The sequence below is a fragment of the Takifugu rubripes genome, chromosome 3 (assembly GCF_901000725.2).
Source record: "Takifugu rubripes chromosome 3, fTakRub1.2, whole genome shotgun sequence".
NCBI classification, from domain to species: Eukaryota; Metazoa; Chordata; class Actinopteri; order Tetraodontiformes; family Tetraodontidae; genus Takifugu; species Takifugu rubripes.
In genome coordinates, this window is record NC_042287.1 from 186,566 (window position 1) to 213,498 (window position 26,933).

Consider the following 26,933-nt stretch of genomic DNA (forward strand, 5'->3'; position numbering starts at 1 on the left):
GAACTGACACACACACACACGCTGTGGTGCAGGCCCAGAACTGACACACACACACACGCTGTGGTGCAGGCCCAGAACTGACACACACACACATATGCTGTGGTGCAGGCCCAGAACTGACACACACACACACACACACAGAGCCAGTCCCAGATTTAGACTCTCGGGTCAGTAAACCCAAAAAGCAACAGCTCCAGTACAAAACAAGACTTTATTGCACTCTTGATGCACTTATAGGCTTAAAACGTCTGATGGTTAAATTATGGTTTTTTTTACATTTTATTAGATACTATATTATATCCTGTGGTCATGTACAAACTGTGGTTTTATTGAAAAATCCATGACAAATAAAGCAGAGAGCCAATGAGGACGTTCTCAGAATGTGAGAGGAATTCTGACTGGTACCAGCAAGCTGGGTCCACGGTGCCGGCCGTTGAGGAGGTGCCGGCCGTTGAGGAGGTGCTGCTCACATACGCGTGTTGTCCTCATCGTCACTGTCACTTTTTTGAGTTCCCTTACATACAAAAGTGTTATTTGGATCCTGGATCAAATGAACAAACAGATGCGTTGGCTCAGCAAGGCTCTCGGCTCCTTCCTGGATTCACAGCTTGTTTTTAGTAGCTGAATTGAGTCCAGAGACTGGAACTAAAGGGACAAACACACAGATCTCCTGTGCTTCCAGCAAACGGAGGAACGTTCTCCTGTATGAGCTGACCTCAGGTCAGTTGGGTTCCTTCTGTTGGGGTCAGGGTTCCTCCTGTTGGAGTTAATGTTCCTCCTGTGTGCATGCAGAGAGTCTGAGCCCAGTCCAGTCCTGCACGTCTCCTCTGTCCTTGAACTGTCCCACCAGCTCCCACTGACCACAGGACCCGTCAGCAGGACGCCGTCTTAGAAAATGCATAGAAGACAAAGGCCCTTCAAGAGCACAGGCCCAGGGGGCGGAGCTAAAGGGCACACACGCCAGAGGTGTTGTTTAAGTGTGTGAGTGCAGACAGGCGGCGTGATGCTGATGTGATGGTTGGGTGAAGGCACCGGGCGCGTGCATGTGTGCGTGCGTGTGGATCATTGGGAAAATCTCTTCATGCATGAATAAAATACTGTAGGATATTAAAGCCTTCAGAAACGTTAAACAGCCACGGCCAAATCAGACCCTCCTGGAAAAGGCTGCTAATATCAGAGGTGAAAGGCAACAAATGTGCAGCCTTGTGAAGAAATCAAGGTTCTGTCCCTCCCAAATGCTCCGACTGGATCATTTCCTGGGCCAAGCTGAGGGGTGGGGTTGGGCATGAAGCGCGGGATCCCAACGTGGAACAGGAAGTGGCCCTCTGTGTGTGTGTGTGTGTGTGTCTCATGGTGGCGTCTCCGTCTGCAGCCTGTTTGTAGAATAAAGGCTGAAATAAAATGAGGCACTTGTTATGATCCAGAGCTGCAGGTTGGAGGCCATGTTGGTAGCAGGATCCTGCCACCGCTACAGCCATTGCTATAGAAACAGCTCATCCCGCTGTCCACCTTGCTGTGGCAATTACAGGGTTGCTGACAGCCATAGAAGAGCGCAGCTAGACCTGAATAAGACGACCTGTGTGTGTGTGTGTGTGTGTGTATGGCTGTTTCTCAGTTTTTACTCTTTGTCTTAACAAGCAGGTAGGCAAATCAAGTCCTCTCAATATTAACAAGTCATCCAGTTCTGCTGATATAAAGAAAAAAGTTACGCACGATCACCTTCCTCTTGGATCCATCGGGAATGTGGAGTTATTTGCATATGAACTCCGGCTGGACGTACGATGACGTCACCGGGATCGTGAAGCTGGTGGTTCTGGTTAATAACTGGTCACCTGTGGCCGATCAGACTGTCTTCAGAGGCACAGCTAAACCTACGGATGTGATCTGTTGCCATGGTGATTGCTGTGGTTGAGGGTGGGCCAGCTTCATGATACCAGGTTCAGCCCTAAAGACCTGGGCAGCGCTGCAGCTACCAGCCAGCACTGAGGGTTGATGGGTAACGTGAAGGGAAAATGCAGATGCAGGGGGCGCTGTGTGCAGCTGCGAGAGGCCCAGAACTCCCACAGTTCCTCTGACGGACGGGAAGGGTGTACCTTCTCTCCGCAGCTTCATCAAAAAGCCCTTTAAAGTCGCCGATATGAAAAAGAAGCTCATCTGAGTCAGTCAGAGAGACACACCACCCGCCATCCTTTGCCCGCTGAGCCGGTGGCCAATCAGGACCTCTGTCACTCTCTGAGAGCTGGGTTTCAACCAGGGCCCCGGGCCCTTCCCCTGTTTCCATGGTGATGGCGCTCCCCAATCATCCCTCCATCCTACCGTGGCAATGCTAGCTGCTGATAGGCTGACCTCTGAGAAGCTGGTTGCCGATTCATTGTCAGACCCATGCTCATTATCACCATTGTCATCGTCGTCGTCATCCATGGGCCGGAGGAAGGAGAAAGCAGACCTCTGAGCTGAACTCCCAGAATCCTTTGCATGGCTGGCGGTGGCTTTTTCTCTGTCATTCCTCCTGTCTTTCTTCTCACTTTCAGGCTCTCTTGCCCTCTGGCCTCTGGTTATTTCGCTGTGCCTCCTTCTCTCCATCACAATACCGTTACGCTCCTCATCCTTCTCCTTGTGAGAAGAGGTCTCCCTGGGCTGGGTGCTGATTCTGGGTAAACTCCTGCTCCGAATTCCCTTCTCCCTCTGGCCATCACGCTTCTCCTTCTGCCTTGGTCTGTGACTTTTTCTCCTTCTCTCCTCCTCCTCCTGTGCCTCCTCCTCCACCAGATCAAGGTCCAGATCAGGTAGCCCTTCTCTTCTGCCTCCTGTTCTTTGTTTGGTTTCTCCCTCTCTCCTCACCCTCCTCCTACTTTCTCCTCCTCCGTCTCTTCCTGAAACACGCCCTCCCTTCTGCTGACCGAGGGACGCAGTTGTCATGGTTACCATATCCAAATCGTGCTCCTCTTTATGTGAAGAAGCCGAGGAGGGGGAGAGGCCTCCTTCCTCAGGGCCTGAGAAAGAAACAGTCAGATCAGCTGCAGTTCCGGTAATGGCCGTTAGAGGTAGCTGTGGTCCAAACTGTTATGAACAACATTATTATGATTTTAAGACATGCAAACATGAAACAGTCTTAAATATTTACCCACTAATATACCCAAGAACCTGTTCTGACCTCATGTCTTTAAAGAAGATCAATCTCTAAGCAGGCATGACTTTAATCAATGTGGACACACAATGGGTTTAAAAGACAACACTAATGTTTAAGAGGTGAAATGGAAAGATGTTTGGACATAAGAGGAGTGTGGTTCAAATCTGTTTGTGAGGACCGGCGGATGAGGAGATGAGCTAATGAGAGGAAGAAAGCGTTACCAACCGCGAGTTTTCTGTGCGTCCGATCACGTAGAAACAGGGCTCCCCCTGTTTGGAGTTGGTCATACAGAGAGACAAACTGGACAACTCCACTGAGGAGGAGCGAAGGGGAGCAGAACAGGAAGTACAGCAGGGAGGAAAAGGTTAGACAGGCAGAAGCTTGTGCTGATCGGCCGATTTATTGCTTACTTTCTCCCTAATTACTTCGAAACAGTCAACGTGCATCTCCATAGATCTACATTTTCTTGTATATTTCTGGATCAAACTACTTTTTAAACTTTTTTAACAGCTTCAGCACAGCAAGACTTCAGCTAAGGTGTTAAAGGTCAGAAGTCTGAGAGAAGGAGAGGGTTCAGAAGGAGCACCACAGGCTCTGGGTACCAGCAGTGTGTACTGAGAGCCGGCTCTCCTCACCATAGTCGGGCACATATCCATTCCCTTTCTTCAGCACCAGGTGGATCCGGCTTCCTCCTCTCCGGATCTGTTCCACGGCCTGACTGTGGGTCATCCCAGATGTACTTTCTCCATTGATCTCCACCAGCTGGTCGGACACCTGAAGGAGGAGACGTTTCATGACATCAGAGAAACCAAGGATTCAGAGCAGCACTGCATGGAGAGGTGTGGAGGTTGCGGGTTTGAGTCCAAGCTTGGCAGCTCCCTTTGTGGAGCTGCGATGCTCTCCATGTCCATTTGTGGGTTTGGCCCACAGCCCCAGTTGGTCCTACACACAGTGGCTCTCATTCATGATTCAGGTGATTCATGATTCAATTCAGATGAATCTGGCATTCACCACCACTTCAGTAGCTCAGATCTGGCCATCACTACTAACCAGATCTCATAACAACTAATCTGATCTCATAATGACTAACCAGATCTCATAACAACAAATCAGATCTCATAGTGACTAACCAGATCTCATTGCTACTAACCAGATCTCGTAGCGACTAACCAGATCTCATTGCTACTAACCAGATTTCATAGCAACTAACCAGATCTCGTAGCTACTAACCAGATCTCATTGCTACTAACCAGATCTCATAGCGACTAACCAGATCTCACAGTGACTAACCAGACCTCGTAGTGACTAATCAGATCGCGTAGCAACTAACCAGATCTCATAACGACTAACCAGATCTCATAGTGACTAACAAGATCTCGTAGCAACTAACCAGATCTCGTAGCAATTAATCAGATCTCGTAGCAACTAACCAGATCTCGTAGAAACTAATCAGATCTCATAGCAACTAACCAGATCTCATAGCAACTAACCAGAACTCATTGCTACTAATCAGATCTCGTAGTGACTAACCAGACCTCGTAGCGACTAACCAGATGTCATTGCTACTAATCAGATCTCGTAGCGACTAACCAGATCGCATTGCTACTAACCAGATCTCATAGCAACTAATCAGATCTCATAATGACTTACCAGATCTCATAGTGACTAACCAGATCTCGTAGCGACTAACCAGATCTCATTGCTACTAACCAGATCTCATAGTGACTAACCAGACCTCGTAGCGACTAACCAGATCTCATAGCTACTAACCAGATCTCATAGCTACTAAACAGATCTCGTAGTGACTAACCAGATCTCGTAGCTACTAAGCAGACCTCGTAGCTACTAACCAGATCTCCACATGCTTTCGACCGTGTGTAGCACCTGTGTATATGTAGCAGCATATAGAAATAATGCTTGTTAGTGTTGTAAATGATTTAATTGGGTTAGGGTTAATTGATGTTGCTCTCTTGTGTAAATAAGGAGCAGAAGCCTTTAAAACGCTGATACAGGCAGATTAGAACTAAGACATTTAGTGAGTTCATGAATTAGCAGTAGGTTTCAGATTAGGTGGATGTTGGGAATTCTGAATCCACACCTGCTGTGGGCTGTTACCTGTGTCATTGACTGCTGCACTTGGACTAAACTGACCACTGACCACTGACCCTTCACAATGTCGACTCTTGAGGCCCCACATCTATCAGCTCTCCATCGAGGGTCTCCGTCTCCGTCAGGGAGGATTCCTGACCAGGAGCTCTGCCCAATCATTCATTGTGATTCGCGATCTACTCGCGTGTTTACGATCAGATCCGAGTTTCCAAACACGGTTCCACCTGAACCCACAGCAGGTTTTTGGTGGATCTGCTCATTTACATCAACGGTTCATGGATGAGACCTGATGTGTGTGTGTTCTCTGGGAGGCTACCTGTATCTTATTGCTGCGCTGGGCCGGCCCCCCGTCCATCAATCCAAGGACATACAGTCCCATGTTGTACTCGGTGCCTCCCCTCAGAGAGAACCCAAAACCCGTGGGACCCCGCTCCAAATCCACGCGGTAGAATTTGGACTCATCCTGACAAACCGACAGAAAAATGAACAGCAAATATTTTGTATAGTGTGTGTGTGTGTGTGTGAGAGAGAGAGAGAGAGTGGTTGTAAGCAGGTGATGTCTTTCCTGTTTATTCCTCTTATAAGCAGCGTTGGCTAAAACGTTGTGGTCTTCAGAGTGTGGACACGTATGTTTGACCGTGTCCCTCATGTGGACGTTGTGTTTTTCAAGTTTTTCTCGTGCAGCTGCGACGGATAACAAACACATGAATAAAATGTCCCGCTGACCTTTGACCTTGCGTTTGACTCTTTCACCAGTCGACCATCCACATCCAAATCTGCTCCTTGTGGCGCCGTGTCTGCGGAGAGAAAATGGCCTGAGCTTATCTTGGATTCGGTTATTCATGTTTCGCTGGCTTCCTAGCGGTTTGGACTTCCTGTCTTTGTCTTTTTTTCCTGCCTTTGTGAGTTCTTCATCTTTCACCTGTTGTGTGTTGAGTTTTCTCAGCTTGGCTCTGTGTTGTTGTAACCCCCCCCCACCTTTAGGAGCCTGGCCTGTTTATTTTGGTTCTTCTTGATCTCCACTGGCTGTTGACACCCCCCCCATTCAGATCAGTTCTCTGGCTCATGGTGTAAATCGGTCAGTGTCAGCTTTTAACTGCTCTGGCGCTCCGACACTGACTAGATATGGGTGGGGCCTGACTCGATGTGGGTGGGGCCTAACTAGATGTGAGTGGAGCCTGATTAGATGTGGGTGGAGCCTGTCTAGATATGGGTGGGGCCTGGCTAGATGTGGGTGTGGCCTAATATGTGAGTGGAGCCTGGCTAGATGTGGGCGGGGGTGACTGGATGTGGGTGGAGCCTGGCTAGATGTGGGCAGGGGCTGACTAGATCTGGGTGGAGCCTGGCTAGATGTGGGTGGAGCGTAAAGCCTTACGGTGTTTTGGAGTGATGCTGATCCTCAGCGTGTTGCCGGCTCTCCTGAGAATCTGGGCCAGGTCACGGTGCTGTAGCCCTCCCACCGGTCGGCCCTCCACCGCCTCCAGCTGGTCCCCAGGCTGAATTTGTGAGCTGCGAGCTGCCGGGCTGCCCCGACGAACCGTCACGAACCGATGGGACATGAGCGAGGAAGCTGCACAGAAGAGCGGTGGGCACACGTGATTAGCCCTCTCAGACAACTGCAACCATGGTAACGACAGGTACAGGATGATGTCACTCTGCTGGCAGGTTGATGACGTCACGAGTGCCAGCCTCCAGGTGTCTGGTGTCCTTGGCCCTCCCCCAACTCACTGCCCAGACTGCTTGGTTAGGGAGGAGGATACAGGACGGGAGGAGCACGTTTGGGCTGATAAAGCCTCATTCCCTTTCCACATCTCTGCTGTTGGGAATGTTTCATCTGTAGTCTATCACATTGAACACAGGTGCCAAGACACTTTCAGTGGCGCCTTCTTCAGGCCTTAGAACACTAAACCAGATTTACCAGATCCAAATGACTCCTGTTTTCATAGCAGCACAAAGCACTTAACAAGACAAGCCTGTTGTCATTTATTCATGGGCCGTGACAGCAACAACCCTCTCACCATTCATGTGCTGTGGCTATGACTGTTCCACCTGAGCCACGGTTACCATGGTTACCTATGTCAGGTTACACAGCGAAGGTTCTGTCGTAAACATGATAAAGTGCTGTCAAGTATGTTCTTAACATGTTCAAATGAATAAAACTGCCTCTGGCATATGTAGAATCTGTGGGAATCAGGAATTATGAAACTATTTCTCTTATCTGTGACAGAACAACTCGCTAAACTGAGTGGAAATCAGACTGTGTAGCTTTGGATGTTGATAAGAACATTAGTGGGAGTCGACGGGTACAGCTGAGACACACACACACGCACACACACACCTGGTCCTGGTTCAGTTCCACCCTTAGAGTGGGAGGAGGGAAAGAAATTCTCAGAGAGATTTTCAGGCTCAGCAACATTAATCACCAAATTACATCAGAAAGAACCCCCGTCTGCTCCTGCTGATGGATCACATGACCCACAACGTTCCAAGAACAGCTCCAGGGTTTAGGTGCTGCTTGGAACACGTCCACTCATCATAACCCATCTCTGTGATCCAGATGAGGTTTAATGGTGGATGAACAGAACCAGAGTTGCAGCGACATGAATCACAGAGAGGAAAGGAGGCGAGGGTGTTTTCCAGGGAGGGAACCTTCTGCTCGGATGGTTCTGAGCTCACATCACCAGCAGGAGCATCTCCATTCCTCCTCACCGGATCAACCAGGAAGCAGATGCAACCATCGGAACGTCACGTAAAGGACCCAGAAGTGATGGAGAGGAATCTTGGAATCTTGCTTGATGCTTTGATGCTTGATGGAAGGGACTAAGCAAATAAACCGGGACGGAGACAGAGGACTCTGTGGGGCCCGAACGGGAAGCAAGAACAACGTGGAGGCTTCAAAGCATTTCAGAGACACACGCACGCACGCAGGCAGGCAGGCAGGGCTGGGAGGTTAGGTTAGGTTAGGTTAGGGTTAGAAAAGTGCTGAATCAACGGAGAAAAACTGCAGAGACGGAGAAATAATGACGCTAAAGGAGGAGGGTGACGTTATCTAGGCGGACAGCTGAGCTCCGAAGAACTCCCGCCTGGCGTGAAATCACTTTCAGGAGGCGTTTGGCATCCCCCAGCTGCCCGTTCACGGCCCGTCAGGGTGATATGGTGATGAGTTCATGTCATGTTCCCCTATGAATCATGGAGGAGAACCTCTGGTGAGTCCACGTCTGCCACAGATGAGGAGGGACTCAATTATTGATCCGCCCCAGTAAAACTGAGCCCAACGGCAGCTCCGAATATTCATCTTCATGTTCATTATGGGCTGAGCGAGCAGTAGCTGCCGCATGAGCAGCCTCGTGGTGTGTGTGTGTGTGTGTGTGGGTGTGTGTCTTTGCTCACCTGCTCTCTGCTGTGTCAAACACACACACGCTGCCCAGAATTATGGATTCAAATCACTATTATTAGTCCTGCGGGCTGAAACAGCTCATCCTTAAAAAGCCCGATGTGTTCAGAGGAGGCGCGTCTTGTTCTTGATCAAAGGGTCAAAGGGTTGTCACTGGGGTCCTCATGACGGGGCGCCCATCCGGTGTGATGGTAGGGTCACATGACCCAGGAGCGAGTGGAGGGCATACACAAAGGTGTGCTGGCGTCCCGGAGCACATGACCTTTGTCCTTGAGGTGCAGGTGGATCACCACGTCCTGCCCAGAGGAGCTGGCTCTGCTGTGTTGAGTCAGGCGCTACACTGTCCCTGTCCTCCAGCTGGACCGTCCTCTGTCTCATTGTTGCAATGAGCAGCAACATGATGATGCTCAAAGAGCCTCCTGAGGGGACATCAGGTCCATCTGGATCTTGGTCAGCTGAGGGACACCCCCACCCGCCTCGGGTGGTTTCTGTGGCCCTGACCACCCTTAATGGCAGCTAATCATGAAACAACCACCCCCCCCGAAACTGAAACTCGACCCCCCACCAAGCTGGCCAGACCTGAAGACGCCTCCAGCAAGAGAAGAGAAACAGTAACAGGACAAGTTCCAACCATGATGTCACAATCTGACTGTGGCCGTCCCGTCAGCGTTGTGACAGAGAGCAGCACGCACACACACACACACACACACACACACACACACGCACACACACACAGAAATGAATGTGAGCTAAGCTTCTTCCAGGTGAGCTGAGGATTATTTCAGCTCTGCAGTGTTTCTGCTGTCTGGCGTCGTACTCACAACCTTCCTAAGCCTGTTCAGCCCACTAAAAATAGGCGACTCCTTCCTTTTTTCCCTCTGATGTCACATTTTATGTGACAGACGTGCAGAATAATCAGGGAAGCAGCAGCACGTCACTGGCAGCGTTCCTGTTTTCAGCTGCACTCAGACGACCGCAGCTCAGGGTGGACGCTGTGGACGCTGAGCGCTGTGGACGCTGAGGACGCTGAGCACTGTGGACCGGCAACATTTTAGGTGTGTTTGGATCCACCACGGAGGTTCACATTCTCCTGAGGAACTCATGGTTCAGACATGTTTGAAAAGGAATCCTCCTTCCCGTCACCAGGTTCCAGCCTGTTTATCCGAGAATCACCTGAGCATCAGCTACAGTCTGTGTCACAGCTCACAGGTGAATCACGTGTTCGAGGGCAGCGTGGGACTCTTTTGACCTGAGTGAAACGTCTTTAACTGACATGAAGCACAAGCTGAACTCTCTCTGATGTGCACACGCTCACACACACCAACACCCAGCAAGGTGAAATTATTCCAAGCATTCCGGCTGATAAACAACAGAGCGAGGAGGGATGCGCAGAGCTGCTAGCACAGCGCCACTAGCACAGCGCCACTAGCACAGCGCCGCTAGCACAAGGCTAACCCTAACCCTGCTAGTGCAGGTAGATGAGCAGGTCACGCTGAGCCCCCCACGGGTGTCTGGCTGTTGCAGTTTCACGCTCAAGAACCCAGTTCAGGTGGATCTTTCAGCTCGTCGCATCATTGATTGTGGGTGTGAAGCAGGTGGCTTCTGAATGGATGGATGAGCCCGGGGGGGGAACTGACCCAAAGCACGTTCCACCACCTTTGTTAATCTCTCTCTCGTTCACAAGACTAAACCGGAGCTACCCCCCCCCCCCCCCCCCCCCAGCGGGACAGTTCTTGTTTGGTGAGAACATCTGAAGAGTCTCTGCTGCTTTGATGTTTGACAAAACTCTTGCTCATTTCTGATAACGACACAAAGCTCCATCAGCAGGCTTCAACAAAGGTCCTCGTGCACCTCATGCACTCGACCCTCCCACCGTAGCCCCAGCACTACACTCCTGTAGACCCCCCCCCCCACACTGTAGACCCCCCCACCGTAGCCCCCCCACCCAGAAATATCCAGATAAATGCAGTTATTCTCTGCTCCAGGAGTATGAAAAGACACCATCTAAAACATCAGTGTGTTCCGTATCATTGGAGCTACACAATATAAAGTATGCGCACACACAAACACATACACCCACGCTCGCACACACACACACACACACACACACACACACACACACACACTAAGCTTTGGCCCCCAAACAAGTTCTCAGAAGAATTAATGATTTACTTTGTGGGACCGGTCCTCACAACACGATGGTATCAATAGACTTTATATCTCAACAGTCACACACACACACACACACACACACAGACACGGACGCAAACACACATCCAATGAACTTACATTTAGAATCCTTTACAGATTTTAGCGCTGACTGCAGCCGTTCCAACATGATGAGCAGAGAAGAAGCACCAAAGACACCTGTCTGTCTGTCTGCCTGTCTGTCTGCCTGTCTGTCTGTCTGTCTGCCTGTCTGTCTGCCTGTCTGCCTGCCTGCCTGCCTGCCTGCCTGCCTGTCTGTCTGTCTGTCTGCCTGTCTGTCTGTCTGTCTGCCTGCCTGTCCAACTGTGCGTCTCACTGTAAGAGGCAGGTCGTTCCTCTGAATGTGGTGGTGTGAGTCTGAACATGAGCTCTAGAGGGAGAGAGATGGGAGGAGAGGGGGTGTGGCCTTCCCAGAGCTGGGAGGAAACTCTCTGTCTCTCTGTCTCTCACACACCCACACACACACACCCACACACACTCTGGAATGTTAACAGGACAGTTTATTGTTAATGTTTCTAGTGATGCATTCAGGTGTTCTGTTTCCGTGTCAGAAACTTACTTCCAGGTGAGTGAGTGAGTGGAGCTCAGGTGCTGCTTTGATCAGCCAGAGCCTCATGAGAAGTGTGTGTGCGCGCGTGTGTGCGCGTGTGTGAGACAGAGACGAGAGCGCCCCTACAGGCTACAGAGTTAACTACAGCACAGAACTGATTTATATGTTCTCAAAGTATCAAAATACTAAAATTAAGTTAAAGTTAGTTGTGTTGGCAGAGTATAGTAAATTACTTTAATACTATACTTAGGAGCACTTAGAACAGCCTGGCACTTTAGCAGATTTGTCCCTCATCTTAAATCCAGGGTGTGAACCTTGTGGTTCCAGATGTTTGTGGATTCCTTATTTCCTCACATAATGAGAAAATTCCCCTTCGAGGCCAAAGTGACGGGATCAGTGGTGCTGTTTCTGAAAGATATGACGCTCTCCAAGGACAGCTCGAGAGATGATAAGCTCTTGGAGTAAGATGACGTAGATGAAACAGCAGAAATGACTTCTAACCATCAGATGCTACTACAAACACCCACATTTCCGACTCATGTTCATTTGACTCCTAATAATAGAAAAATAATTCCTCCAGAAGGGAAACGTCTTCTGTCGTTAAGTGTGTTGGCACCTTTTCCTTAGCATCACCCGGCTCAGTGACCTCTCTCACCAGCTGCTGCTCGCTTATGAAGCAACGAGTGCTGTCCAGCCCCGTAGGAGCCGGATCACATGGACCTCAGCCACTTTAGCATAAAACCCCAGTACTGGATTACCACTGGCTGGTCTTATTCTGGATCAGACCAAGATGTTAACATCAACCAACCTCCATTGGCCACCTCCTGAGAGGCTATGACGAATCCGAAACCTTCTCCCGTACGCCTCCTCAGCTCCACCTCCACAGACTTTGCAGGTCCTCTTCCATCCTTGGCCACTGGTCCCACCTCCCCTCCTCCTCGTGCAGGAGGCCCACCTGCATGGTCCTCTATTCCCAGCAAATCCCGCGGCTCTAGAGTCAGTGTGACGGGAACAGAGTCCAGGAAGCTGGTGCTCTGGATGAGAGTTGAGGCTGGGGGTCCATTAGGCGTCCCGACAGGAAGAGCTGCTGGAAACAAGGACCCGACCAAGGGAAGGAAGAGGGATTTGTTGTGAGAAGGAACGGATCTCGATGAGCCCCAACAGTTGGCTGATGTGCATTACCTTGGTGTGTTCCTGGGGCCGGTAGGTGTCCCTCCTGTGGACTCTCCAGGGCCATGCCAGCTTGGCTGAGAGGGGGGATGGCCCCTACCAAGGCACCCGTGGATGGGGAAGGCAAGTTGGCTAAAGTTTGGGCGTGACTTAAGGAAGGGGCAGCAAGGTCACGTGAGGACTGAAGCGGCTTGTAGAGATTTGGTGTCACACCTGAGGGGGGGCTGGACCCTGTGGGAGGAAGACATGCGGCGATTAGTGATCCATTGTCTACTTTGTTGAGCGGTTCAACTTGAAGCATGTGGGTAGAGTCCAAGGACCTCCTCTGTAGACCAGGAGCACCACATCTCCTTGTTTGGTGTGTTCCTGTAAGATTCTCTGGACCTGAGGAGAGAAATGCCACAGCTGTTACTGCACAGATCGTCCCAACCCAGTTCCTCCAGCTGGTGAAGGACTCACCTGGGAGAAGTTGAGGCTCTGCACATCTGCTCCATTGATCTTCATAATAGCATCTCCCGGTTGCAGTGAAGGGCACTGGCGTCTGTCCCAGACCCGCCTCACCACCACCATCTGACCTCCTTGGCCCCCCGCAGTTACACTGAACCCTAAGCCTCCACTTTCGCTGTGTCCCAGGGCCACTGGTACCAGCTCCCCAGCAGACGCCGACCCGGTGAGCCCCACACTAACGGGAAGCACCAGCCCTGAAGTCCCTCTGGAGGACGAGGAGGAAGGTTGATGGTTGGCTGGACAGCCATTAAAGCCACATGGCGGGACGTCTCTGGGTGGGGTCATAGCTATGGACGTCTGAGGCATCGGTGGACGCTGCACGGGGCACCAGGAGGTGTTGAGGAGCAGGAGGAGGGGTTGGTAGGGCTGGTGGCGTTTTGGAAGAGGCCTTTCTCCGGCTGAGCGAGGGGGAGTCTGGGCAGAGTGTGAGAGGATGTGGAGGTGAGGGGGAGCATGGAGGAGCAGTTTGGAAGCGTTGATGTGGACAAGTCACTCTCGGAAGACTTGGAGCTCTGACGCTGCAGGAGGGAGGAGGACGAGAGGGCGGGAAGAGTGCTGCTGTTGTAGCCCACGAGAGGAGACCTGCAGAGGGAGGGACACAACAAGCCTTTAATCATCTGTTCCGACTGTTCACACACAAATTAGTCCTGATTCCCGACAGGAACCAACCCCTCTTCTTCACCTGTGCGCTCCGCCGTTTGGCGCCGCCCCCTCAGAGTCACTGTGACTGGCTGTGTTCTTCTCTGACGAGAGCAGCAGAGCCGTGTGGAGATCAGAAGATGTGGGTGTTGGTGGGCCTGTCAGCCCGTTCGTCATCGGTTTAGCAGCAAAGGGGGACGGGCTCTGCTTCAGTCCTGCATGTTAGCATGTTAGCAGGAGGAGCTGTTATGCACGTAAACCAACCATGGTGTGAACTTAGAACGAATGAATACAGCCACAAACACGGAGGGAGGACCATGCAGCTCTACACAATCAGACTGATGTATTCCATCAGGATGGAATCGTCCAGGCTCCCGATGCTGCGAGCACCGGCGTTGGCGACAGCGGCTGACTGATCCGACTCAAGCCGACTCGTCTCTCACTTTGACTTGAATGTGAACTGTTTGACGCAAACGCAGAGGAAGCGGCTTACTTATCTGACCTGGGCCGCTGCCGTCAGCCTCCAGCGTTCGGCTGTAGGTGAGGTGTGTTAAGCCGTGGTTCACAGCGGGGGGGCTGAGGGGATTGTTGGACGTCTGCGGCTATTGAAGAGTGAGACAAGTTTTTACAGATTAAAACACACATGTGTAAATAAAGGTGCTGCCATGGCAACCTCAATGACGCCTACTGGTTCGAGACTCTGTTTGGGGCATCCGTCGGGGTTGTAAAGCATGGGGTACCCTCGCCGCAGCACCACGTCCACACTCTGGCCCATGGGCACCGACTTCAGCATGTCCACAACCTCCTTGTGAGAGTGACCCAGCACACAGCTGTCGTTGATGTAGACCAAGATGTCCGCTGGGGAGCAGAAAACAACACGGGACACGCTGGTCAGCACATGTGCGCCGGGAAATATGCTGTTCAGCTCAAGGTCACCGCCTCGCTTCACAGGTCAGGCTGCATCAGTGTTGCTTCAGGCCCCTTCACACATGCGCTCTTGTGGTCGGGAAAAGACTTCAAAATAACAGTTCAGCAGAAAAGCATTGAGTCAAATCCTGGATTGGCCAAGAGACAGTCGCACCAGCGACATCCTGCTGCGTTCGGTTAGGGTTAGGGTTAGGGTCAGGGTCAAGGTCAGGGTTAGGGTCAAGGTCAGGGTTAGGGTTAGGGTCAGTGAGCAGAGTGGGCTAGGGTTAGGGTTAGGGTCAGGGTTAGGCTCAAGGTCAGGGTTAGGGTCAAGGTCAGGGTTAGGGTTAGGGAGCAGAGTGGGCTAGGGTTAGGGTTAGGGTCAGGGTTTGTGACGTGTTGCTTCTTTGTTAGACAAATCTGTGTTCTTCTTTTACAGCCTGTCTCCCTTGAGACGAGAAGCAAAAGTCACCTGTCTCCTCTCCACAGTCCAGGATTCAGCTTCTCTCAGCTCTTGAAACAGAACCCAACCACTGACATAATGGCTACAAAGTGATACACGTTGTCTGTGACTCTGCTACATTCCTGACTGTTTAAGATTTATCCTCTCAACACGTGAACGGGGGTAGCGTGGGAGAAAAAAGAGGTCATGTAATTAATGTGTGAATGTGTGTGTGTGCGTGAGTGAGTGAGTGAGTGTGGATTAGTTGTAGATCATGAGATTGCCGACCTGCAAACTCGGCAGTCACATGATCCTTCGGGCTGATTGTGTATTCAGGCTCCAGCTCTGGTCAGCGTGCAGAGACCTGAGAATGTTGATACTGTAGTGTGAAAGGGCCAAAACACCAAGCTGCACCTCTCCCACCTGCCTTTAACTAGATTCTTCCAGTGGAATTAAACAGCAGTAGCAGCAGCTACAGCAGCAGCAGCTACAGCGGCAGCTACAGCAGTAGCAGCTACAGCAGCAGCAGCTACAGCAGTAACAGCAGCTACAGGAGCAGCAGCAGCTACAGTAGCTACAGCTACAGCAGCAACTACAGCTACAGTAGCTACAGCTACAGCAGCAGCAGTAGCAGCAGCTACAGCAGTAACAGCAGCTACAGCAGCAGCAGCAGCTACAGTAGCTACAGCTACAGCAGCAACTACAGCCACAGTAGCTACAGCTACAGCAGCAGCAGTAGCAGCAGCTACAGCAGCAGCAGCAGCTACAATAGCAGCAGCTACAGCAGCAGCTACAGTAGCTACAGCTACAGTAGCAGCTACAGCTACAGTAGCTACAGTAGCTACAATAGCAGCTACAGTAGCTACAGCTACAGCAGCGACTACAGCTACAGTAGCTACAGCTACAGCAGCTACATCTTCAGCAGCAGCAGCTACAGTAGCTACAGCTACAGTAGCTACAGCTACAGCAGCAGCAGCTACAGCAGCAGCAGCTACAGCAGCAGCAGCTACAGCAGTAGCAGCAGCAGCTACAGTAGCTACAGCTACAATACCATCAGGTAGCAGTACCTGTGTTTAGTGCTGGAGGTCCTCCTGGTGTGACGCTGTACACCTGCAGGAACTCTCTGGGTTGGGTTCCTCCCACAATGTTGAAGCCGAAACCTCGAGGACCTTTCGACAGGCGCGTGTGGATGGAGTATCCCTGCAGCTGACTGGGCTGGTCGGTGAACTCTGGGACTAACGCAGAGGACAGCCATGGGTCAACATGCAGCAGAGGACAGGAGACAGCAAGAGACAGATGGTAGGACTCATGAAGACAACACAGGACAGGCAGGAACCACAGAGGAGGAATGTGTGAGGGGAGAATGTTTGAGGGCCAGGCTCAGTCAGATGGGCACCTGAGGACAGGTGAAGTATGCATGAAATGCTCACAGACTAGTTATGCTAACAGTAGACTAGTTATGTTGATTCTTGTGTAGTTTTTCTGCTTCTCCCCCCCCCCCCCCTTCTGTATTCATTTACAGGTATTGCCGCCTTCGGAGCTGCATGATGACCTCCGGCCCCGCTGACCCACTCGGCTGGCGGCTTGTATAAATAGTGTATTTTTGTATGTGTTTCTGTGCTCTGTGCCGCTCCTCCCCTCCCCTCCCCTCCCCTCCCCTCCCCTCCCCTCCCCTCTCCTCTCGCCTCCTCTCCTCTCCCCTCCCCTCCCCTCTCCCTTCCCCTTTCCTCTCCTCCCTCTTTCAGTCCAGCCCCCCCATCAGCAGGAGGGTCCCCCCTCCCTACATGAGCCTCGTCCTGCTCCAGGTTTCTTCCTGTTAAAGGGGAGTTTTCCTGCCACTGTTGCTTGTTGGGGTCAGGCCCTGGGATTCTGGAAAGGGTCTAGAAACAATGTTGATTGTATAAGATGCTATATAAATAAAGATTGATTTGATTTGATTTGACAGACAGCAGGTGAGCTCAGCAGTCTGTGCTGCCCCCTGGCGGCCCGTTGCCATAATGACAGTGGCCACAACAGCAAAGCAAGACAGGAAATGTGTGACGTTCCACCACAGTCCAACTGGTTGTGATGCAGGCTCACGTTCTGTGCAGGCGGTGACATCTTTGCTCTGGCTGCGAGGATCCAGCCAGCTGGTGGTCTTTGAGTTGTGACTGAAAGACAAACATGGTTTGGGTTTGTGGTTTGGGCTAAATCACCAACTCAGCATCCCATGAGATCTGACAGTCCTTACTTAATCAAGCAATTATCCTCAATACTCACTCGATGTAATATGGCTCTCCTGAGTCACTGAACGCCAGTTCCCAGTTCTCCGGCAGCGGTCCTGGTCCTGGTCCAGGCACCGGTCCTGGTCCTCTTCCTCCTCCATTCTCTATCCCCCCTGCAGATTCCCATGATTGGCTCAGAGGCAGGGTGGTGGGCGGGGCCACAGATGAACCTGTTAACAGATAGGCTTTAATTGGCATGTTTGTGTTGTCCTCTCAGCCTGCGCACGTGCGCGCGTGCACCTGACAGCCCACTGTCCTCCTCACTGTTGTCTCCTTCTTCCACAGCCTTCTCCAGGTTACTCAGAGACTTGCTCCTGGTTCGGAAATTCCTCAGCAGGTTTCGATGCTCCTGGTACGTGATGGGTGGGCTCTCTGGACCGATGTGGACTGGACGCGGCGTTCCGTAGTAGTTCCCTGTGATGGCGGTAAAGGAAGCGGCGCTGTTTTTAGGGCTGTGAACCCCAACCCTACAGGTGAAGGCGTCATCAGTGCAGCTGATTAACTGGCATAATTAACGCAAGGCTGTGACGAGTGTGAGTGGGGACGCGACACGAGACAGCAGTGAAATCACAGCAAAACCCGGAATACGTTAGAGACTATTTATTTGGACCTTTTGTTGGAAAGAGAAGCGCGTTTATATGTGGAATCAGGTTCTATTTCCGTCTCATTAATCCTGTCAGATTAATACTGGAGGCGGGAGAGAGGAAAGGAGAGATTTAGGACAGTGGGAGACAGGTTTACTCTTTGAAGGCTTAGAGACAGAAAATCCTCTTTTCCTTCCAACCGCTGTCAGAAATCTTGCCCCCCCCCCCAAAAGTGAACGGGGTCGCACCCTCGGCTTCCTTATTAATATTAGTTGATCTCACCAGACGCACGACGTGTTCTGAACAAGCTGCTTTTGAAACAGTTACTTTGGATTCTGGACTGGGAGACGTTAGGGCTGCTTGGGTCATCTCAGCCTCGTGTTCTGGATGGTTTCACTGGTTCAGACCAAACCAGGAGTGAGTCTGGTTCCCCCGCTATAATTAGCGCCACTAGGTGGCAGCAGCGTCATCCCAGGTGCATAAGAACTCAGGCTGGAGTGTGATGAGATGAGGTGAGGTGAGGTGAGATGAGATGAGATGAGGTGAGGTGAGATGAGGTGAGATGAGATGAGATGAGGTGAGATGAGATGAGATGAGGTGAGGTGAGATGAAATGAGGTGAGATGAGATGAGGTGAGATGAGATGAGGTGAGATGAGATGAGGTGAGGTGAGATGAAATGAGGTGAGATGAGATGAGGTGAGATGAGATGAGGTGAGATGAGATGAGGTGAGGTGAGATGAAATGAGGTGAGATGAGATGAGGTGAGATGAGATGAGATGAGGTCAACATATTTGCATTAAAATGGAAATCTGAGCACTTTTCCGGATGTCCCAGGTGAGAACCTGGAGTTACTCCTTTGCTCGTCCTTTCCTCCACTCAAAGATGCAACCTGATTGTTGCCGTTGCTGATTATTTTGGGCTGTACTGCCATGTTGTTGGGAGTGTTCCTCCCTCACACCTTTAAACTTGCCGCTCTCCAGCAGAGCTCCCGACTCCTCCAGAGAGAAAAAGTCTTCGATCGAGACAAAGTTGTAGTCAACACCTGAAATCTCCCCGTCCCGAGGCTGCCGGGTCGTACCTGGGGGAACAGAGGTCTCACTCGCTCAGTCCGGCTGGGGCAGAAATGTTCACTGTGCACACTGAACATCTCCCCAACAACTTCATTCATCCAAGTGTAGCGGTACTCCGTGGCCACGGGTTGACCTTTAACCTTGGTGTGTGTGTGTGTGTGTGTGTCTCTCACAGGGCACGGCTCGCAGGTACAGGTTCTCTCTGATCAGCTGCTGCAGCTGGCTGTCCATGGAGCCCGGAGTGAAACACTTGCTGAGGTATAACCTGAGGTCCTTACAGAGGGACGACCCTGCCACACACACAGTGACAACGCCGTAAAAACAAGGTGGCGTGCGGTGCGCCCGACGCCGAGGACATACCTGGAGAGACGGTCTTGATTCTGATTGGATGAGGGCAGGAGTTGAGGACTCCTCTGACATCGCCGAGGGTCATCCCTAACACAGGCGTGCCGCCAATCTCCAGGATGATGTCACCCACAGTGGCTCCGCCTCCATGAGCTGCTGTGACGAATGGGAATTCGCCGTAGTCCGCCCCACCTCCAATGGCCAGGCCCAGTTCGCCGGAGACCCCTCCCAGCGGCACGAAGCTCTCCTGAACCTGCAGCACAAACGATAGCAGGAGAAGGCTCCCGTGCAGCCCGGAGCACCGCTGAGCCCTTCGGCTGCTCCTGGCGGTTTGTCTGGAACATTCCACAACCATCTCGTGCGTTTGTCCCTCAGCAGCCATCGCTGGGTCGCGACTGCAGCTCTTTCATCACATCTCATTCTTGGGTGGCTTCCCAGGAGCACCTTTACAGGCTTTTAAAGGGAAATTCCACTGGCCAAATCCTCGTTAAGGTATTTTTAATCGCCACAAACCGCAAAGATAAGCCGCCAATCTCGGGCATTTTCAAAGAGCAACAAAGAAAAAAGGCAGATTTTTACCTTGGAGCGCCAGTGCAGCTTTTTCACCGTCGCTTTAGACATGGCGGCCGAGCTGCAGACGAGAAGGAAAGCTTGGTTACCTTCTGCTCCATAAGCAGCTCTCAGCTCTGCTCCAGTCAAACCAGGAAACATCTGCAGGACGTGGTCCACACAGGTGCACCACTGCCGACAAACGTTCACCTGCGCACACCTCCAGGACCGCGTGACACCACAGTCAGACATCTGCACTCCAGCGGCTCCACTCACGTTTAATCTGCCAACGAGCGAGTCCAGACCCCTGAGGAACCCCAGGGGTGTTCACCTAGAACAGCCAGGTTCTGGTTTGGTGTTCTGGCCATGGATGTGCAGGTTTACCCCCACAAATCAGCTTAATCTCTCTTATCTAATCCCACATATTCATATTAGATATGGATGCAAACCCGGCAGCACGGAAGCTTTTCCTCTTCCGTCCTGCCTTTTAACATAATCATCTCAGATTCTGGTTGTGGTCTTTGTTTCTGTCCTCCAGAACCCTCCAAGAACCAACCCGGTCCTTCAGGGTTCCTCAGCCCATTTGCTTCCTTCCAAACTGCAGCTTTGAATGAAGGCGTCACCGCCGAAGCCTTTTAATGGGATTTTAATGATTCCCAAGCAAAGAAGAAACTGATGGAAAATGTTCCACAAGAGCTGCAGAGAACTGCGCTCATTGACACGACTTCAGTGGCAGAGAAGAGAGGAGCAGATGGTGGAAGGCAGCAGGGACCCTCACACACACTCACACACACACGCACTCACACACACACACACACACACACACACACACACACACACACACACACACACACACACTCTTTACAGACAGACCATCCCAACACCATTTCATTTATACACAGGCAGACCCACAGGGAAAACACACACACACACACACGCACACACACATTAAATATGGATGAGCATATGTGAAGGTGGAAACAAGTAAAGAAACAAACAACCCTGAGCCGACCTTCAAATAATCAGCATCGTTAGCCTGGAACTTTGGCTCCTTGAAAAAGTTGTGCACATGGTGAAATCCCCCCCCCAGCTACATGCAGCTACATGCAGACACAGAAAGGTTAGCATAGGTTGCCATGGTGACCCGGTCCAGCAGGAGGTGACCACCAGCCCAGTCCTGCAAACCTGCAGTTTAAGTTAGCAACAGTTCTGAAGGATCCTGGAACCGTCCGGCCGTGAGTCCTTTTGATCAGAACCAGCTCATGATGGAGAACAAACAGCTCACAACAGGAAACGGTGACTGAATGAATCAGATCATTCTCATGTCTGAGGTCAATGCGGGCTACTAATATCATTCAAGCTCGCTCGCTCTGCCTCTCTCACTCGACCCTGGCCGGTTCCCACCTCGCTGGAGCTCCAACCATAACACTGAGGGTGTTTTCTGTGTGTGTGTGTGTGTGTGTCCTACCTCTCCAGACTGTTTTGGTGTGTATTCAGCTGTCATATCCGGGTTATTTCAGCAGTTCTGCTGGTTTCTGTCCTCGTTTCTTTGCTGCATTCTCTCTCTCTCTCTCTCTCTCTTTGATAACACGGGTCAGAGTACAAAGTGTGATACAAGTGAGTTTGTTTAGGGAGTGGACTCCTTCACACTCTTTACAGCCATGTGAGCGTGCACGTCTGTACCAGTGTTCGTTCCGTTGAACTGGAACAATTGTGCAGCTCAGTTCCAAAGCACCTCAGTACTGAGAGGTTGGCAGAAAAGAACCCAACAACCTGCACATGATGGCAAATCCCAACCAGGATGGGGGCAAACACCCACATCCCAAGGACAACCACCAAAGCCAAGGGCCGTAGTGGAGTAGGGGGTCCACCACCACATGGGCTGTGGTGGAGTAGGGGGTCCACCACAGTCAAGGGCCGTGGTGGAGTAGGGGTTCCACCACAGCCAAGGGCCATGGTGGAGTAGGCCAGATGGCCTAGGACGTCTTGTCCGTTTCCACGCAGAGACTCGAAAACACCATCGTGGCAGCCCAGCACCCGAAGAATCCCGCCACATCTAGGGTTTAACAGGTGGGAGGCGATCCACCTAATGACCAGAGCAGATCCAAACAAGTGATCTAGTAGAGCAGCGGGACAATAATGATCCCAAGATAAAGTGCCCAAAAAAAACTGCCTTAATCCTAAGGTCTGATCATGAGAGCTTCTGAGATTTATGCTGAGTGGGTTAGATGTGGGTCAGGCTCATGTAGACCTGCTCTTCCTGGATGTTCCCGTCACCCTGACCTCATTTACTTACACTGTGTGTGTGTGTGTGTGTGTGTGTGTGTGTGTGTGAGGGGGGGGGGGGGGGGTCAGCCGGCTGGATGCTGACTGACATTTACTGCTAATGAGGTTGCAGACGTTCGTGGGGGGGTCTGGTACGATGTCGTGCCCCGGTTAGAGGTCAGGAGAGGATTTCAGCAGCCAGAACAAGTATCGACGCTTTGAAATGAAAAGCTAGGTTTCAGCTAGCATTAGCCTCTACCCATCCTGCTTCGCTCCAGACTTCTGGATCCACCTTAATGGGCTGAAGCTGGTCCTGATGCCACCACCACCCTGATCCTGAATCAAACATCAGGACAGAACCACTGAAGAAGGAAGTCAAAGTCTCTTCAAGGCAGTTTGTCACCTGCTGGTTGATTACACACACTCGCACGCACACACACACACACACTCTCCTCTGACTGGTTCATCATCTGAACATAACGAGCGATGAAAGATTGAGGTGGAGACGAGAACAGCTCTGCTCCTCTTTGAATGACGGAGAATGTTAACCCTAACCTAACCCTACCCTAACCTGACCCTAACCCTACCCTAACGCCCTAACCCTACCCTAACCCTCTATCCCTAACCTAACTCTAACTCTAACCTAACCCTCTAACCCTAACCCTAACCCTTTGATCCCTTTGACAAATGTCGATGGATTAGTGATCTGCTTCACGTCTCAGATTGAGAGGACACGTGTGTGGAAACGTCACCTGGGGCACAACGTGCACGTCTTTTACACAGATCCCAAACTCTTCACACTGGGCTGCTCCTCTTCATCACCCCGGCTCTTGTATGGACACAATAAAACTGGTTCAGATGTTTTGTAAGCACAGAGGAGGTCAGAGGTCAGAGGTCAGTGCACCCTGTGGGGGGGGGGGGGGGGGGGGGGGGTGATGAAGATGAGGAGGAGCATCTCTGTGATCTCGCTGTGGCTTCCTGTCTGAGAACGCTGAGTCTCTGTGACAGCGGCTGTCGCCCTTAATCACCCTCCGATGACGTCATCTGCAGACAGATCCACTGATTCCAGGCCACCGTCGCACCAGCAAGATCGCCTGGGGAGATCTGCTGATTCCAGCAAGATCGCCTGGGGAGATCCGCTGATTCCAGGCCACCGTCGCACCAGCAAGATCACCTGGGGAGATCTTCTGATTCCAGCAAGATCGCCTGGGGAGATCCGCTGATTCCAGGCCACCGTCACACCAGCAAGATCGCCTGGGGAGATCCACTGATGCCAGCAAGATCACCTGGGGAGATCCGCTGATCCCAGCAAGATCGCCTGGGGAGCTTCTGCGACGAGCTGGGTTGGAACTGGTGTAACTGGTGCCGGCACAGGTGCACTTTGAAGCAGAGCCAACAGCACCTCCACCCTGGACTCACACACTAGAAGTCAAACACACTCACACTCACACACTCACACACTCAATAGAAGCTGTGGAAGACAAAGACTCAAAGATGCCCCCCCCCCGAAACTCTCATGTCCCCACACATACCATAAAACACACAGATACACATGGAAAAACACAAGCATCCACACACACGCACGCACAAGTGCGCTCTCACAGGATCTGAACAGGACGCGAGGCTCCGTCAGCTATACAGACGATCTTCACTTCTATTTTGGCCGTTAAAAGCATCCTGCACTCTACGTGCACTCTACGCACACTCTACATGCACTCTACGCGCACTCTACGTGCACTCTACGCACACTCTACGCGCACTCTACGTGCACTTGTCCCCAGCAATCATGCGAGACGCTGCTTCATATACTCCGCTCGTTGTGAATTTCTTAAAGAAGAGCTTAAAGAAGTTTTTAATCTCTGATCCCAGTTTAAGAGCTCAAATGGAATCTAGAGTCGGGTTTCCTGGAAAGTTCAGCATCAGCAGCAGTTCCTTAGTTTCTCTACCACATGCACAGCACGGTGTGGCGTGCACCACAGGCGCCACCGGGGCCCGTGTAGGACCAACCTGAGAGGGAGAGTCAGGTGACACAGGGTTACTGAACCAGGTCAGTTGGCCTCTGGAAGGCTGGAGGACATCAAACTGGAGTAAACGTGAGTCTGACACCTTCCCTTTGATTGGCTGAGCCCCAACACCGACGCCATCGCGTGGGAACACAAGTAAGACCACCGAGTCCCCCCCCCCGGGAACACCAACCAACCTGTACCCCCTCATACAAATCTGCTGCTCACAGGTTAAACAGCAAAGGCCAACATGTGCTGGACAGTCGGGCACCTCCAGCCCCTGAACGCAGCACCTCCTCCAGCCCAGCCCCTGAACGCAGCACCTCCCCCTGCCCCTGAACGCAGCACCTCCTCCTGCCCCTGAACGCAGCACCTCCTCCTACCCCTGAACACAGCACCTGCAGCCCCTGAACGCAGCACCTCCTCCTGCCCCTGAACGCAGCACCTCCTCCTACCCCTGAATGCAGCACCTCCTCTTGCCCCTGAACGCAGCACCTCCTCCTGCCCTGAACGCAGCACCTCCTGCGACCCCTGAACGCAGCACCTCCTCCTACCCCTGAACACAGCACCTCCAGCCCCTGAACGCAACACCTCCAGCCCCTGAACGCAGCACCTCCTCCAGCCCCTGAACGCAGCACCTCCTCCAGCCCCTGAACGCAGCCCCTCCTCCAGCCCAGCCCCTGAACGCAGCACCTCCCCCTGCCCCTGAACGCAGCACCTCCAGCCCCTGAACGCAGCACCTCCTCCTGCCCTGAACGCAGCACCTCCTGCGGCCCCTGAACGCAGCACCTCCTCCTACCCCTGAACACAGCACCTCCAGCCCCTGAACGCAGCACCTCCTCCTACCCCTGAACACAGCACCTCCAGCCCCTGAACGCAGCACCTCCTCCTGCCCCTGAACGCAGCACCTCCTCCTGCTGCCGTTCATCACCAACGGTCAGAGCAGACAAAGAGCAGCTTCTATAGCGCAGTCCACCGTGCACACCCCCCCCGCGCGCGCTCGCACACACACACACACACACACAGCGAGTCACCTGCTGACACAGTGAACCCACAGCCTCGGGAAGGAGACCTTCAGGCGCACACGCACAAACGCGTGTCCACGTCCTGTTGGTGGAGGATGTGAGCGGCGGTCCGCTGCTCCGTCCGCCGGCCAGAGGGCTGCGTGAGGCGGGTCGGAATCTGCTGACAGCGCCGTTTGTACCTGCAGCCGTAAACGCTCGGAAGAACCGGGTTTCGCGGTCAAAGCGGCCGCGGGAAGCTTGTGGCCCCGAGGCGGGTGAACCGAAGCGGGCTGCGCGTTACCTTCATCACTCCCGTGCGTCCGCTTGTTCCGGCCCGGTTCAGCCTCCCTCCGCCGCCGCGCTTCGAACCCTCTCCGGGCTTTTTGTGTATTGATCGCTCCCTCGGTGCTGCTGCTGCTGCTGCTGCTGCTGCTTCTGCTGCTGCTGCTGCTGCCGCCGCCGCTGCGTAAGTGCGTGCGTGCGTGCGCGGCGAGGACTCCGTGCACGCGCGGCAGTGCGCGATGACCACTGCAGGTCCAACGTAAAGAGGTGTGAGATGGTAGGCACGCTCAGGCACTCCCACACGTGCGTGTGTAAAGGCGTGCACGCCTGCAGGTGGACTGCAACACAAGCTCAGCGGTGCGGATCTTTACTATGGCGACGTAAAAGATCTGTACATTACCCCCTTCCTCCCTCTCCGGGAACTGGGGGGCTTAGAATAAACAGTGTATGTGCGCGCGCGCGTGTGTGTGTGTGGGGGGGGGAGCACCAGGAAGAAAAAAGGAAGGAAGTATACGTGGTAACCCCACCCCCGGTGGGAGGAGTCCATGTGGTGATGGGGGTATTCAGGGTAATAGGCTAACATCGTCGGACTCATTTATGCGTGCGTGCGTGCGTGCGTGCGTGAGCATGTAGAATGGGTGTATAGATCCCAGGAAGACAAAATGTCCCCACAGAAGCTGTGAAATGCTGCTGGGTGTTGTGGGCGATACCAGAGACCTGAGAGGGTGAGGAGGGTCTGAGGTGGGGCGGTAGGACCACCTCCCGACTCCTGTGGCCCCCTCAACTGCCAACATCTGGGCTAAGACCGGGGAGCGGTACACAACTGACCCGGCCTGAGACGCAACAGTGTGAAACACCCGCCGGCATTAGCGACGCCCGGAACGGTCGAATCTGCATCCATATATAGACCCCAGTCCTGTGAGTGTCCTCGCACAGGGACGGGGGGGGGGCTCACCTCTGGCCGTCAGGGCCAGCAGCGATGACACAGGTGTCACATCCCTAGAAGAGGTCAAACGCCAACAAACCAGGATCACCATCACCTGGAATCCTGGGACAAGGGTGGAAATCTTGATTTTTCTGAACCTCCCTCCTCCCCCTTCAACAGTTTCTTCCATGGCAGCACGTCGAAATAACTAGCTTGTAATGTCAATCTTACCCATGCACGTACGCATTCACGACTTCATTTACGAGATTTACACGGTTTCAATAAAATATAGAATAGTGGACCTGAGTCTGCCGGTCAACAGGGAAGTTACTGTTCAGCTAAACTTTGTTCTGAGCGGTTTTTAAATGGTGATTTTTCTTTCTGCTATTGTTTTCTTTCTTTCCCTGAACTAATCCTCTCACACAGATCACATTTTGTTTAAGAATCAAATCAAATAAAAGGAATAAAATGAGTCCTGTAACTCCTCGATCATCCAGCAGGGGGCAGGAACGCTCTGTTTTCCACGTGTTGAGGTCAGCAGAGGCGGAAACTCTGATGGGATTCTGGAACGTGAAAAGTTCTTAGC

General features: G+C 52.3%; 2 protein-coding genes across 10 annotated transcripts; both read right to left on the minus strand.

Moving 5' to 3' along the window:
* Positions 1 to 311: 311 nt before the first annotated feature.
* LOC101063258 (membrane-associated guanylate kinase, WW and PDZ domain-containing protein 3-like) lies at positions 312 to 13,368 on the minus strand. 3 transcript variants are annotated; one of them, XM_029833792.1, is made up of 10 exons: positions 13,021 to 13,283; positions 12,882 to 12,945; positions 12,574 to 12,792; positions 12,200 to 12,478; positions 6,615 to 6,809; positions 5,966 to 6,036; positions 5,556 to 5,702; positions 3,766 to 3,904; positions 3,356 to 3,443; positions 2,852 to 2,993 (listed from the first exon to the last, which is right to left on the minus strand). In XM_029833792.1, the coding sequence occupies exons 1-10, from the start codon at positions 13,129 to 13,131 to the stop codon at positions 2,987 to 2,989; spliced, it is 1,320 nt and encodes a 439-aa protein (XP_029689652.1). In that variant the 5' UTR covers positions 13,132 to 13,283; the 3' UTR covers positions 2,852 to 2,986. The 3 variants fall into 3 exon arrangements, with proteins under 3 accessions (XP_029689651.1, XP_029689649.1, XP_029689652.1); XM_029833791.1 differs by lacking the exon at positions 3,356 to 3,443 and having other exon boundaries at positions 312 to 2,993; positions 13,021 to 13,368; XM_029833789.1 differs by lacking the exon at positions 3,356 to 3,443 and having other exon boundaries at positions 312 to 2,993; positions 12,200 to 12,475.
* On the minus strand, positions 13,328 to 25,870 carry LOC115246507 (membrane-associated guanylate kinase, WW and PDZ domain-containing protein 1-like). 7 transcript variants are annotated; one of them, XM_029833799.1, is made up of 13 exons: positions 25,442 to 25,870; positions 19,899 to 19,950; positions 19,335 to 19,572; positions 19,148 to 19,264; positions 18,863 to 18,982; positions 17,584 to 17,733; positions 17,315 to 17,489; positions 17,135 to 17,205; positions 16,123 to 16,290; positions 14,381 to 14,565; positions 14,201 to 14,309; positions 13,751 to 13,922; positions 13,328 to 13,650 (listed from the first exon to the last, which is right to left on the minus strand). In XM_029833799.1, the coding sequence occupies exons 2-13, from the start codon at positions 19,938 to 19,940 to the stop codon at positions 13,356 to 13,358; spliced, it is 1,842 nt and encodes a 613-aa protein (XP_029689659.1). In that variant the 5' UTR covers positions 19,941 to 19,950; positions 25,442 to 25,870; the 3' UTR covers positions 13,328 to 13,355. The 7 variants fall into 7 exon arrangements, with proteins under 7 accessions (XP_029689659.1, XP_029689656.1, XP_029689653.1 ...); XM_029833796.1 differs by having other exon boundaries at positions 14,210 to 14,309; positions 17,560 to 17,733; positions 25,442 to 25,869; XM_029833793.1 differs by having other exon boundaries at positions 17,560 to 17,733; positions 25,442 to 25,868.
* Between the last annotated feature and the right edge of the window lie 1,063 nt (positions 25,871 to 26,933).